Here is a 15,090-nt window from a genome sequence, read left to right on the forward strand (position 1 = left end):
AAAGTGAACTTGAGTACAAGTATCAGATAACTTGGAAATTTTATGCCATAACAGTACATTTGTCACTCAGGTTGCAGAAAATGTGGTGGTTGTTGCTATCTTGAAAGTGTGAGTCCTGTCCATTTTGATGGTGGCTCTGCAGGTCCTGCTGTACCCGTCACGGTCTTCACCAAATGGCCTCCTGAGAAAGTCTTGGTAGAAGAAAGAAATGGTAACATGAGCAAGTAACAGACTAGCTGTTGCTTTAATCAGGCTGGGATGGTGATGAGAACCTCTCAGTGTTTTCAATGAGGCTCTGATCGCCATAGAATACAGAGGACAGTTAGTAATAAGGCCTAGGTCATTAGTGTTCTCTTCCAGAAGTGTAGATGCAAAATGTGGTACTGAGATATATCTGATGAAAATGTATTTTGTGTCCTTTAGTTATCCAGTTGTGGAAATGAAATTTAATGATACTGGTTACAGGAAGTTGCAAAATAATATATAAGGAACAACTGGTGAGAAATTGGCTTTCTGAATGAGTACGAGAGACGGTGTCACATAGACATGTGGACGTGTGTTAAATATCCATCAACATTTCTTATCTTTATGGCTGTGTGGAGCCAGACAGAGGGCCTGGCAGAACAGGACATCTTTCCTCATTTAATCCTGTCAACCATCTATGACTTTTCCAGATAATAATCCTGAGACATTAGAGGTCACATCGCGCACAAGGGTTTAAGGCCCCGGTTGCTCTTGTCTTAGAAAAATATATGTAACTCTAGAAATCGCGCAAGAAACAAACATGAAGTAGGAAGATAGGTACGGCCCTTCTTTAGGAGTCTGCCTACAAATTAACTTATATACAGAGGGTACCAAAAAAATGTATACACATTGTAAGAAAAGGAAAAGCTGTAATAAAATTGTAATACTCAATATCTACCGATCAAAAAGATGAATACAAGTCATGTGTATACATTTTTTTGGCCCCCCCGGTATTTAGACTTTCATCCTTTTCCACGTTTTGATAGATCAGTGTGAATTCCGTGCCCTCCCAAAATCATTGCTTGAGCCTGACTAGCAGGTACTGTTCATTGTTGACTAGAAATGAGGCACAATACATAATTGGATTACATAATTGGAATACATAATTGGAAAATAAAGCTTTTCATTTTTAAAAGTAGATTGTATAAAGATCTTTAAAGACTTTTTGCTAAAATAGGTGACTTTTCTGTTAATTCATACATGATGAATTATTAAGCAGGATACGGGCCAATATAAAACAGTGACTTGGTTATTTACATAAAGTTACTGTGCTAACCCGACGTGTTCTAATGAAATTGAAATTAATAATTTTAGCTGTTTTTAACTTAACATTAAACACACTGATAAAAATAATAGCTAAATATTGCTCTAACAGCTATTATAGAATTATTCTCGAAGACACAGCAATTGGAAATTTTGTTGACTGAGGACTTCAACTTATATGGTTGAGAATAGCTTGAAAACTTAGTTGATTCTTAATAAACTGTTGCTGAATTCAATTGAACTTTTTTTTTTGCCCCTGCCCCTCCTCCCCCCTGTTTTTTTTTAAGCCATTGTTTCTCAGTCTAGTTGTAGGACAGAGCTCCTTGGCCCATGCTGGTATTATGAGCCTTGCGTTCCACCCCCTTACCCCCCGCCAGGCAGTCGGTCACTGGTCGTTGGTCAGCAGCTCAGGGCAGCTCTTGCTGCCGGCCACTCATGACTGCCAGCCAGCGTGGCCACCGGCTGCTCACAGTAGCACACGTCAGCACATAGCAGCCCATGGCAGTACACAGCAGCGCACACCAACCACCAGCTGCTCACGGCAGCCCAGCTCCAGGGAGAGCCATTGTTCACAATCTTAGCTGTAGAGAGCACAGCTCACTGGCCCATGTGGGAATTGAACCGGCGGCCTTCGGCATTAGGAGCACGGCACTGCAATTGCCTGAGCCACTGGGCCGGCCTAATTTTTTTAATAGCACAAAAATGATTGGTTTACTTAAATTCAATAAAACATTTATGAATCAATGAAGGGACGTACATGCGATAAATTCTAAAATATGATAATTTTGATATAAGCGTAAAATCTCAATATAGTATTTAAATAATTTTGCTCACATAGACAGTAATGTATTCCTTGGAAATTCCTTGGAATATTGTCTAAGGTTACTTTCAATATTCTTCACTTTTCTCTCTCTCCTTTGTTTTCTTGTTTATTCATATGTGTTCTGCTTCCCTGCAGTTCAACAACATGTTGCTATACTGTGTGCCAAGATTCAGCTTGGTGGGCTCTAAATTCACAGTTCGAACCAGGGTTGGCATTGATGGAATGCAAATTATAGAGACTCACAATGAGGAATATCCACACACTTTCCAGGTATCTGGGAAAGAGAGAACACTAGAACTTCAAGCCAGGTAAGAGAACCATTTCTATCACACAGCTTTCCAAAAGCATCAGAATGGATCATAGGATAGAATAATTCTGAGGATCTTTGCCAAGTGAATGCTACAGACCTCTGGGAATCTGGTTGGGCATAAGTGGAAAGATGTAACCTCTTGAAAAGCAGGAATTGTGTTTTCCCTTGTGATTCCTCCATAGTGCCTAGGATAGTGGTTTTCAAACAGTAAGCATTCAGTAAATTACATTTGCTCTTCAGATTTACAAGGTGCTTAGAGAATGAAGTTGTTAGATTCAAGCCAGAGTTTTGAATCTTGTAGGAAAAGGTTCTCCCCTCCACCTTTTTCCCTCCATCATTCCTTTTGGTCCACAAATGTTTATTGATGCTTATTATTCCATGCTAAAAGTTGAAGCTTTAACTATCAGTTCTTCAGAGGCTCTGCATTCATGGGATTTAATGGCACTTTGATGGAGAGACTGTTTGGAGAATGCAGGGTGGAAAAGGTAATGATTCTCCTACCACCGTTGGAGGATACATGGAGGAGGCCATTTGGGGCTCTAGTGGCCTTTAGCAACCAGGACTTCTGGAAAGGGTGTCCCCTCTTATATGCTTTATTGAGTGGGAGAGAAAGGATTGGAATCGTAACATCTTGTCTGCTAGCATAACCATGTTTGGAGAAAAAAACATGAGAACCACTCTGGTAGAGTACAGCTACCTCGTGCATGAACCACTGGGAGACAGAGTTCTATCAGGTTTTAAAATAATTGCTTTTGAAGACTGTCACCCATTTATCCTCATAAAGACCTAGCATGGTGAAAAATGGGGATACTCCAAAAAGTCACAGATCAGAGGGTTAAGTACCAATTCCAGCTCGACAGTTCCCATACCCTAGAATCCATGGAAAGTCAGAGAGCCCGTGTCTTCCTTTGCACCAATGGCATGTGGTTCTGGCTGCTCAGGTGAATTCATCCTGGATATTTATACTTAGTAACTGCCAAAAAGCTTAAACTTCAGACTTTCAAAAGAGAATAAATCAGTTTAGCAGGAATCTATGCCTGGAGTCAGGGAATTGGTGAAATTACGGTTGTGGAAGATGGGGTAGGCTGGGAAGGTTTGAAGAAATAGCCACCCAGTTCTTTGATTTCCCACTGAAAATATGTACTGAGCCTGGCATTACTGAGGGAGCTACCAGGGGATTACTCTAAAAGTTAAAAAGTGGCATTTCAAGCATGAGTTAAAATGGTGGAGGGCTTGGCTTTGAATACCATGGTTTTCCTACCTTATCTGATGGGGTTTGGGCCCCAGTCATCAAACCCCAGAGAAGAATGTATGATGTTGACTGAGTGATTGGACCTGGCCACAAGGACTCACCAATAGTTCTGATCACCATAGAAGTCTTCATGGCAGAAGAACAAAGGTGCTGCTGGCTCAGAAATATCAGCATACTTTCAAATCTGCAAACCCGAGAGGTGTGTCTAAACAGCAGAAGAGAGATTATTAAGGTTTCTTGGGTTGCCTAAATGGGGACTCTGGTCCTCCATTAACAGGTTGGGCTGTTTTCTTTTTAGGAAAGGGCTAATTCATGAGGAATTTTCTTAAATATAGGTAGTTACCACTTTGTAGAGTTCCAATATGCAATATTGGATATATTCCAATTAGTATTGAAAACGTGGTCCTTTTGCATTAAATTTCTTATGCCCCTAATATCATTGCTCTAGTTATATTTATAATTATATGGTGAATTAAAGATCTAAATTAAGCAATTACTTTTCATCTAGTCTATAATGACTCTCTCAAGAATGGACAAACAACAGTGGTTCCAGAAAGGTAGAATGTTATAGGGATTACATGGAACTCCAAATTAGATACATATAAAGAGAATTCACTTCTGACCACCTGGGAAAAAAGTGTTCTGCTTTTCTTGCTAAATAAGCTAGCCTCAGGACTGATTACTTCTTATACTCTGTGCACTCTTCCATATTCAAAGGCTTATAAAGTATTCCTGTTTTATATAAAGTTTTTATTCATTGGTTTTCTATTGTTAAATGAATATAAAAATATAGTGATAAGTAAATTAAACAAAAAAGTTAAAAAAAATCATCTATGACTAAGAAAGTAAGACAAAAAACACTAAAGATTTGTCAAGTTTCTTTGCATTTAACAGGCTGAAATCAGCTTGCAGATAACTGCTTTCAGGGCAACAGAACTGATTTTGTGGGGACAGAGCACAGCAGTATGGAGAAATCTTTTTTTGAGGGGCAATATTGAAGGCCCACCACCACCACCACCACCACCAGGGTTCTTGGTCCAAGGTTCCCCAGATGAACAATAAGCAGACTCTTACATTTGACAGGCACAGATTCCAGCACACCATGCCACTTAATAATAAATTTGCTGGAAAGATGGTGTCACAGGAGCACACCTCCTGCCATACTCATGCATATGTGATATCTGTGGGATCAAGGCATGTGACATTCAGGCTGGAACTCAAACTTAGCCCTAACCTACCAAACACATGCAAACAGAGCCCACCCACTCTTTGACTCTCTTGAAAATCCCTCAATTGGACATTTTAGTCCAGAGTATACTAAGAGGGATTTTTCTACCATAGTATATAACAACAGTCAGCTACATAAGCTACCTACAAGGGAGATGAAATAAAACTTGTCTTAAGAAGAAAACAGGAGATTTGACTGTAGTCAAAGAAATTTTTTCCTCTTAGTCCAGAGTCTACTAAGGGGGATTTTTCTACCATGGTATATAAGAACAGTTAGCTACATAAGCTACCTGCAAGGGAGATGAAATAAAACTTGTCTTAACAGGAAAACAGGGGATTTGACTATAGTCAGAGAAATTTTTTCCCAACAGAAAATTATTAAATACTTCCAAATCAGCATACTTCCAAATCTGCAAACCCAAGAGGTGTGTCTGAACAACAGAAGAGAGATTATCAAGGTTTCTTGGGTTGCCTAAATGGGGACTATTAATATGTGAAACTTCCTTCCTACAGGTATTAACATTTTTTTCTTTTGCTTTTATCTGTTATATAATTGGTTAGGTATGGTATTGCTTGAAGCCTCCTAACAAAATAAAATTAAATTGTTTATCAAAGAAAATGTTAAATAACTCCGTAAGGTCTTACAAATGTATTTTAGATTCTCAACGATGATTATAATTTTTTTAAAGATGGGCTATGACTAGTAGCCTTTAAAAGTTTCATCTGTTTTTATACAGGTGAATTGGAAGACTAGTTGTATATGCAGTATAAAGCTAGCTCTACAGTTACTTGTTATGTACAACTTGATGGTGGTTGTTTAACTTTATGTCAGGGAAGTTTATTAACAGAAGCTAAACGTATCTCTCGTCATCGGAAATTATGTGTACCAGAGTAAATGGATAGTCTAAAATTCTGTTTAAGAATTTATTTTTTTAATTGCCAGAGATTCTGTTTAATTTTGATTGTAACTCCCTCTTGGACATCCCTGAATTTTCCAGAAAGTTGAAACATCATTAAAGCATACTTTTGTTCACCAGGTGTAACTGTTCATTAATGGTCTCTGCATTCAGTTTAATTTTGTTTTGTTTTAGTTCTGAACAAGACAAAGAAGAATGGATCAAGGTAAACCTGATTTCTATTTTCATTTTTTGGTAACCTCTGTATGTGTACACAAACATGCACATATCGTGTTTCCCCAAAAATAAGACTTAGCCGGATGATCAGCTCTAATGCATCTTTTGGAGAAAAAATGAACATAAGACCCAGTCTTATTTTGCTATAATATAAGACCTGGTCTTATATAATATAATGTAATGTGATGTGATGTGATGTGATGTAATATAATATAATATATAATATAATACCAGGTCTGACATTAATTTTTGCTCCAAATGATGCATTACAGCTGATTGTCCGGCTAGGTCTTATTTTCGGGGAAACAGGGTATTGTTGCATTGTGCACATATTGTAGTCTTCGGATCAAGGTCATTTAAGTGTTAAGGTGATTTCCACCATAAATATTTATTTAATAAAGTAGTTTCACTAATTTGTATGTGATATTCTAATGTGAGCTTTGAATTTTACTTATATTTTAGGCCCTTCAGGAGACTATTGATGCTTTTCAGCAGAGGCACGAAACCTTCAGAAATGCAATTGCAAAGGATAATGACATTCATTCAGAGGTTTCTGTGAGTTGAATTAAGTTTTCAACTTTTATCTGTTTTCTCTTTGCAGTTACAAAAGATCTATCTGGTCATTTTGTTCTCCAGCCTTTTCCCTTTGCAATGCTGGAACTGAGGGCCTTTGCATACTGCTTAACCTTCTTTGAATCTTTTACTTTTCTTCCTGCATCTAGAATTTCAGAATATAGTATGAGCAATGTTAGTAAAGTGCTTTGAATGAATGAATGAATGAATGAATGAATATGACTGTTTTGTTTTTTTTCTATTAAAATTGAATCTCTCTTTCCTTTTTAGACTGCTGAGCTAGGAAAAAGAGCCCCAAGATGGATCCGAGATAATGAAGTGACGATGTGTATGAAATGTAAAGAGTCTTTCAATGCACTGACAAGGAGAAGACATCACTGTAGAGCATGTGGGCATGTGAGTAAGATTGTTTGCTCAGTCAGGTTAAGTGTTATAAAATCATGTACTTGGAAAAGACCCCAAAAAATCATTCAGTAAATCACTTCCTTGATAAACGTATTTTAGTGACAACTATGTACAAAGCACTGTGCTGGGTCCTGAAAACTGGTAAGCAAAATGATACCCAGCTTCACACAGCTTACAGTCTAATGGCGAAAATAGACCAATGTCCAGTAAATGGACTAATAAGCATTTCAAATTACTGTAAATATAATAAGGAAGCAATCAAGAAGTTAAAAATGGAGAGTAATGGTAAGGAAGGAGTTTTTGGAACCAATTTTAGCTAGAAACATGAAGACTTATCTGAGGGGTTGGTATTTTGGCTGCTGCCCAAAAGGTGAGAAAGAGCTAAGAACCACAACAAGGGAGGTGGGAAGAAGTTCAGGCGGTGAGACTCTGTATGTCAAAAGCCCTGAGGTAAGAAAGACGGTGGGCTATTCCTGAGACTGCCAAAAGGTTACGCGGCAAGAGCATAAGGAATAAGTTGAAGTGTGACATAAGAAATAGTTAGAGAAATAATAACCAAAGGAACTGATGGCTTTGAGAAAATAAGAGATGGAACCTTTTTTCTCGATTTCATCATAATGGAGCCCGTTAGCATGAATGGAAGTTCAGGATTTTGATGGAAACTTCCCTCCATTGTAACAGAAAGGAAAAAGGTAAAGATGGGCACAAATGTGGGTGTGTTTTTAATTTAGTGGGGGAAAATGAGGGAATTTAGGTCTGAGGACATGTATATTTTCATTGAAGTATGAGGAAGAGTCATCAGCTGAAAGTGAAAGGGGCAGAAGGTTGGGGGGGGCGGCTTCCAGAAGGAGGGCTAAGTATGAAGTAGTTGTCTCTGAGCAGGGAAAGCAAGCCTATCAGAGAAACAGGTGGACTGCGGGTGTCCATTACAAATTTAAAAGGGCACATTTGTTCATTTAATGGCAATAATGTTTCTCTAACAACTCAAGCTAGAAAAGGCACATAACAGGTTTTCAGCGCTTAAGTTGTTTCATGTGGAAAGAACGATAAGGAACAAAGCACGAAATGAAGCTGGAGAGAGGTAGCAGCAGGCTTTGGAGAGCCTTGTAAACCAAGTTGAAGATTATATTTTCTCTAAAAAGCAACGAGTAACCATAGTGGAGGATATTGCAGTGTTATGGTCTAATATAATACTAGTATGATTAAGTGCAATAATTTTTTATTAATAGTTCTTTTAGGTTAGTGTTACACTACCGATTTATTCTTTTTTCCTAAGTTTCAACTCAGCGAGACAGTTTTGTAATCAAAATTAAATTGATAGCAAACATCTTTTACTCCCTCAGGATAAGACTTTTAAAATATCTGTCATTGAGTTTGCTTGAAATTATTTCAGGTACTGACATACTTACCTTCTGTAAACAAACAAAAATGTATTTGAACGTAGATCATCAAAATACTATGGTATGATTTGAATATAAGATATTTGTTGATAGGAATTTACAGATACAGACATATCTAATTCAAAATCCTAGAGTAATTTCATTGTAATTATGAGAAAACAGTAGTTTTTTATCCTGAATTTTACATGCTGTGAACCTAAACCAGAAGTTTTACTAATATTTTTATTTCTTAAATAGAGTTTATCCACTATAAATTGGGGGGAAATATGCTTCTAGAAGCAAGAGGATAACTTTTTTAAACTAGAAGTTATAAAAAAAATTATCCTATAATAATTAGGAAAAATACCATTCATTAAGAAATAGCATCTATTCATTATAGTCATTCACTCCTTGGCATTCTGTAAATGTTTATTGTGTACTGGTGAGCAAAATATACAAGGACAATCTCGTAGAGATTACAGCCTAGTTCGGGCAACAAACATTATTCAAATAATCACACAAGTATATGATTATAACCTATAATCAGTGCATGAAAAAGAGTACAGGGAACTTTAGAGTAGCATGGTGACAAGAGATGTGCTCTATTCTGGAAGTTAGAGTCGTCTTCCTTGAAGAAGGAAGATTTTGAGTCAACATCTGAAGGATGAACGAGAGTTAACTCACTGAAGCAGAGATGAGAGAGGGCAGGAGCAAGCACTTTCGGGACTGTAGAAGCCAGTGCCACTAAAGATACAGGGAGTAACAGGGATAGATTATGCAGGACTTTGTGGACTATAGTTAAAAATTGGTGGGGCAGGCCGATGGCTCAGTTGGTTAGAGGGTGAGCTCTTAACAACAAGATTGCTGGTTCGATTCTCACATGGGCCAGTGAGCTGTGCCCTCCACAACTGGATTGAAAACAATGACTTGACTTGGAGCTGAGCTGTGCTCCCCACAACTAGATTGAAAAGCAATGACTTGACATCCTGGAAAAACACAGTTTCCCAATATTCCCCAATTAAAAAAAAAAGTTAATTATCCCAGAGCAAAGGGAAGATTGAAGGATTTTAAATAGAGGAGAAACATATCAGATTAGTATTTTTAAGAGAACATCTGATGCTGTTTGGAAAATAGCTTGGAGGGATGTAAGAATAGAAGCCTGGAGGCCAGTAAGAATGCTACTACAGGGAACAGTCACAAGGCTATAATCATCCAAGCTAGGACACTGATAGCTTGGACGCAGGTAATTACAAGGAAGATGTAGAAAAATGGACAGATTGCAAGACTGTTTAAGAGGTAAAATCAGCAGGACTTTGTAATATGAGTCTCGGGGGGTGAGCTGTAGAGAGGTGTCGGGAATGATTCTAGGTTTCTGACAGGGCGTGGCTGGTTAGATGGAGGTGCCATCTCCTGTGATAGGGAGCCCTAGGAGAGGGGAACAGGTGGGGTGCGGTGTAAGGAGAGAACTGAGGGGCAGGGAAGATCATGAGTTCATTTGGGGAGAATATTGATGAAACATCCGGGGGTATGAAGAGTAAAGGTCTGGACCAAACCTTTGAAGATCTCCCACCTTTACAGGCCAAAGAAAGAAACGTGAGCAAGCAGAGCCCATCACAAACAGCATTATACTACCATGATAAATACTCCTAATGTTCATGAAGATATTCATAGTCTAATAAAAATTTGCCTTTTATATTTAATTCTTTCTCATTTATTATCATTATAACTGATTCTTGTTTAAATCTTGTTCTTTAAATAGGATTATTCACTCTTCATTATCTTTTCTAATTGAAGGTGGTTTGTTGGAAGTGTTCTGATTACAAAGCTCAACTTGAGTATGATGGTGGTAAATTGAACAAAGTTTGTAAAGACTGTTACCAAATAATAAGTGGATTCACAGACAGTGAAGAAAAGAAAAGGAAAGGAATTTTAGAGGTATGAAACATTAAATGTTGGCTATCATTTGGGTTTTTATACAAGGAACATAGAATTGTCTTTTGACCCTGAAGAATACAAATAACATACCTGGTTATTTCTTAGTATTTAACAATTTGGAGAATGGCAAACAAGGTTCATACTTTTGTTCTATATTGCTGAATTTGGGGGTCATACGTGGTTGTCTAGAAAGAGGGGCAGTACTATGTTAAACCAACATGCATTTGAGAGTGAAATATATTGTGTTTTTGACAGTAGCTATAGTCAAATATTAGAGTATTGTCATCTCTTCTAATGCCCAAATTATTATAGTATATTTTTTTCATAGGAAAGCTTTTTTCTCAATTTCATCATATTGGCTTTGTAAACCACTGCATGAAATTATTAAAATTTAGATTAAAGTATTACTTTATTACGTGGAAAACTCTTCCAACTTATTGTCCTGAAAGAATCATTTAATAGCCAATGACAATAATCTTATAACTGCACTGAAATATTGAAATGTCTTGCAAGTGCATTTGACTCATGTTTTAGAATAAATTCAGACCCCCTAAGCTTCAGAACTAGAAAGCAACTTATATCTGAAATGAGTTTTACACCCAGAGATATTAACAACATAAGGAATAAATTATAAGGCCTAAGTTCAAGATAGCCTGGAAAGTCTGTGAAGAATAAGATCATGGTCAAAATTCTATGTATCTAACGTCATAGACATACTGGTTTATTAAGAATCAATGAGTGTATATTGAGCATGTACACTCTACAGGCATACAAAGGTTATTTCGGGTAACTGAAAAAGGATCATAAACTTCAAGATCCATTTAAGGTTAAAGTATAGGCCCATAAACTAAAAATATAACTCTGAATTCTAGGGTATATAGATGTTACTTGAATGGCAAACCAAAATGGGACTGTCTCAGGCAGAGAGGGTGGAAAGAAATGCTTCATTGGCTCCCACGACCACAGCCTCAATACTTAACAGCAGCAACAGATGTTACAGACATAATATAACTTGTTATAAGGGCTGAGTTTCAGGCTGTATCTATGAAATGAAAATCTCTAGGTAGATTTCTAGGAAAACCTATACTTGGGGAAAAATCAATTACTTACTAGGTTAACACATTTAATCAAATAAATGTACAATGTGAAATCCATAAATAGAAGATAAGTATGTATATGTGCATAAGCACACACTCATACATGCATATTTGAAACTTGTTTTGTGTCAATTATTTTGTTATTTGTGCTAGACCGAGGGTCAACAGACTTTTTCTGTAAGGGGCCAGACAGAACCTATTTTAGTTTTTGCAGGCCAAGAGGCAAATCTTAGAATATTACTTCTATAACAAGAGAAAAAACAAATTTTCACAAATTTTTATTGACCAAATGTAAAATATAATTTAGTATAATTTTTTATTATGGTAAGAGGAAGAATGGAATTCTTTGGAGGAGAGGGAAGATAACATTTCATTAGAGTCCAGAGTTAGTGTTTCCAATTATCAAATCGATTTTAAATGTTCATCTGTAAAAACTGTTCTTAGCTCACAGGCAGTACAAGTAAAGATAGATGGTGGGCTGGTGACTGTAGCTGGCCAGCCAGTGCTTCTTAAACTCTCTGTGATGACCAGCCATTTAATTTACAAACCATCACAGCTCGGAATTTTTGTAAAATACACAATCATGTGCTTGGGTGTCATCACAAAGTCAAATTGTTATGACAGTTTCTTAGTGCTTCCTCTTACTCGCTATGCTTTTATCTTAAACCAGTAACAAAACAGCTTGCAAAACAGCACCATTCAATGGACGACGCTGAATAACACTACCCTGAGGATTTGAACAATAGAAAATAGAAGCAAACCAGTTGCTTTCCATAATGTGTGTAGTAAAAACCATCATTTCGTCAAATTGTTTTGTTCTCTTTTTAGCCAGTGAGATATATAAATATAATCTATTAGGGGGCAAAGCAGAAAACTGTAAATGGCTCTACAAAGAGTTAATGTAATTTTTAAAACATTTAAATTATCTCAGGTTCCAGGACAAAGTTTGCTGGTCAGTACGTGGCATTTTGTTATTGCATTTTTACATAGTCAAAGTTGGTATGCATTGTGGTTAAAAGTTTAGGCTCTGGATCCAGACTCAAATCCTAGCACGCCAGTTCCTAAATGTGTGATCTTGGGGAAGCTATTTCATATCTGAATCTCATACATAATGAAATTTGTAACTTCTTGGTGTTGGTGTGAGGATGAAATGAAATACTCTATGTAGAGAACTAAGAAAAATGACTGCATAGTAAGCAGTCAGTAAATGAATGTATTATAACTTTATTTAAATTCAAGGTCTGGTAATACAGAGAGTTAAAATTGGCTTAAATAGTTTCTCTTGCTAGTAATAAATCTAGATGAGTATTTAAGTAATAATTGTAGATGAACTTTTTTGGACTATCCCAGTAGACATTTTATATAAACACATTGTACTTTATGAATTTTTTTTTTTTACGTTGAATCACTTCTCTGGTCCATTTTGTGTTTGTTCTCTCTTTCTCACTCTCACTCTTTCTTCCCGTTGTATTTTTCTAGATTGAATCAGCAGAAGTATCTGGAAACAGTGTGGTATGCAGCTTTCTTCAGTATATGGAGAAGTCAAAACCTTGGCAGAAAGCTTGGTGTGTGATTCCCAAACAAGATCCTCTTGTGCTGTACATGTACGGTGCCCCCCAGGTATCTAAACTGAATCTATCTAAAGGGACAGAGGTCGTCAGGGACAGGGGGAATGCGAGCAGACACTGAACTCAAAATGCTTCCATCGCTCCTCAGTGCAACAAGAGAGCTCAGATGGTTTCACTGTTTTCATTGCAATTGAAAAAATAAGAAATAACTAAAATTCAAGTTTATTTAAGCTGCTTGATTCCTTTCATAGCCAATAATTTCTTCACCCTCTGGATCATTCTCCCCTTCTCATTCCCATTCATTGTGGGATTGAGAAAAAGGTGAGTTGAATTAGAAAAGGACTTAGGGAGAAGGGGGTGAAGCAGAGGGAGAAGCAAGAAGGAGAAGGAGCCTTTTTAATGACAGGAAATAAATAGTAAGCCTTTCACCCCCACCACCCCCCTGCCACGGCCCCGATAGAGGAATACCTGGAAGAGAAATTGAGAGGCAGAGGAATTTAAATCAACCTTAGAATAACATTATCTAGTAATACATTTTTGAGACCCATATGTGCATGAATCTGAGATAAATCTGTGGGAACAGCAGACATGCAGGTTTAGCATCTAACCAGAGCGTTGCCAGGCACTGCGGATTGTGTGGTGCTTAAATAACAAACAGCACTTAAATCAATTATACATTCACCTGGAAATATATAAAAGTTTAAATGTACCTGTTGTCTTTTAGCCTATATCGATATTAAGGGCTAGTAAAACTATTTTATGTTAGAAATAAACTTAAAAAGCCAAGGTATATATTTTACTCTGTTTCATTGTTTTTCCCATAACCTTTTCCTGTCCATAAATAAATTGATGGAGGAATGAATGAGACACCAAATAAAACTGTTTGATAATGAAAGAATCATTAACATTTGCTGCTTTTATGCAGTAAGATGACTATTCCTTTCTTTCCTTTTTCACTGAATGAAGAGCTGACTAGGCTCCCTCACAGGGAGGAGGTGTAGGGCCAATGAATCCTAGCTGGTTTGAGTGGCAGCTCTCATTCATTAATTCATCCAGCCAACATTGTTAGTGGCCTCAGGTGCAGGGGCTATGCTAAGCGCTGGATCACGATTCCTGTGCATAGAGACCTCACCGTGTAAGTCCGTGTGGCCTGGTGGTAGGAAAAGAGCTTTAAGGGAGCCAGATCACAAGAGGACATGCATAGCAAGCTATCACATCTCACATTCTTCTGTACCAATGTTCTTTCTTTAGGATGTTAGAGCCCAGGCCACCATTCCACTCCTGGGCTACATTGTGGACGATATGCCAAGGAGTGCAGACCTGCCACACAGTTTCAAACTTACCCAGTCCAAGTCTGTGCACAGCTTTGCTGCAGACAGTGAGGAACTAAAGCAGAAGTGGCTGAAAATCATCCTTTTAGCTGTCACAGGTGAGACACCAGAAGGACCTAACGAACATTCAGTCATCTTGCACGATCATCCTGACCCTAAAAACTCAGATTGTTGAACTCCAGGACCAACCATAGCGTGGGGGTCTGAAGACTTACAGCTTCAAGACATTCCCAGTTCTCCTTATTCATCTCTTAGCACTTTATGTTGAAAAATATAGGTTCATGAATGCATCTGTTAGGGCACTATTTTCCTATGTTTATGTACTCCAGTGAAATTAATGTGCAGAGCCATTCTACCGATAAAAGTTGGAAATAATGTGAAAAATGGAGCATTTTTTAATGAGCTATTCCTTGAAAATGTACTTTTGTCTTGAAGAAAAGGGTATCAATTGATTGTCTCACTATCAGGTTAGAATAGGCCACTTTCATTTAAGAAATCTTTTAATGTCTGTCTTCTCTATCACATGTAACAGTTTGAAAGATATACCTCCATGTTGCCAAAATAGATCCATGGTTTAAAAAAATACAGGGACGGTTTAGGCTGTTATATTAACTTATTTAATTTAGTTTATAAAGCTCAAGCAGCATAAATAATGTATGTCCTTTAATAACAAAAGAAGAAGGACAAATTGTTGGTGTTGAAACTTTCGACTTACTAAGAAAAGATAATTGTTTTTGTAGAAATAGTCCTAAGAATAAAATATCTTAAGT

At 37.3% G+C, this 15,090-nt stretch overlaps 1 protein-coding gene across 4 annotated transcripts in view; it reads left to right on the top strand.

Moving 5' to 3' along the window:
* The window catches only part of FGD4 (FYVE, RhoGEF and PH domain containing 4), a 181,088-nt gene extending 165,998 nt beyond the window's left edge, over positions 1-15,090 (top strand). For all 4 annotated transcript variants that reach the window (XM_033118451.1, XM_033118453.1, XM_033118454.1 and 1 more), the window contains exons 11-17: positions 2,246-2,418; positions 5,991-6,021; positions 6,495-6,587; positions 6,876-7,001; positions 10,184-10,324; positions 12,901-13,041; positions 14,241-15,090. In XM_033118451.1, coding sequence (XP_032974342.1) covers positions 2,246-2,418; positions 5,991-6,021; positions 6,495-6,587; positions 6,876-7,001; positions 10,184-10,324; positions 12,901-13,041; positions 14,241-14,495 — 960 coding nt within the window. In that variant the 3' untranslated portion in view covers positions 14,496-15,090. The remainder of the gene's footprint in view (positions 1-2,245; positions 2,419-5,990; positions 6,022-6,494; positions 6,588-6,875; positions 7,002-10,183; positions 10,325-12,900; positions 13,042-14,240) is intronic.

This window comes from Rhinolophus ferrumequinum, chromosome 10, assembly GCF_004115265.2.
Source record: "Rhinolophus ferrumequinum isolate MPI-CBG mRhiFer1 chromosome 10, mRhiFer1_v1.p, whole genome shotgun sequence".
Lineage (NCBI taxonomy): Eukaryota > Metazoa > Chordata > Mammalia > Chiroptera > Rhinolophidae > Rhinolophus > Rhinolophus ferrumequinum.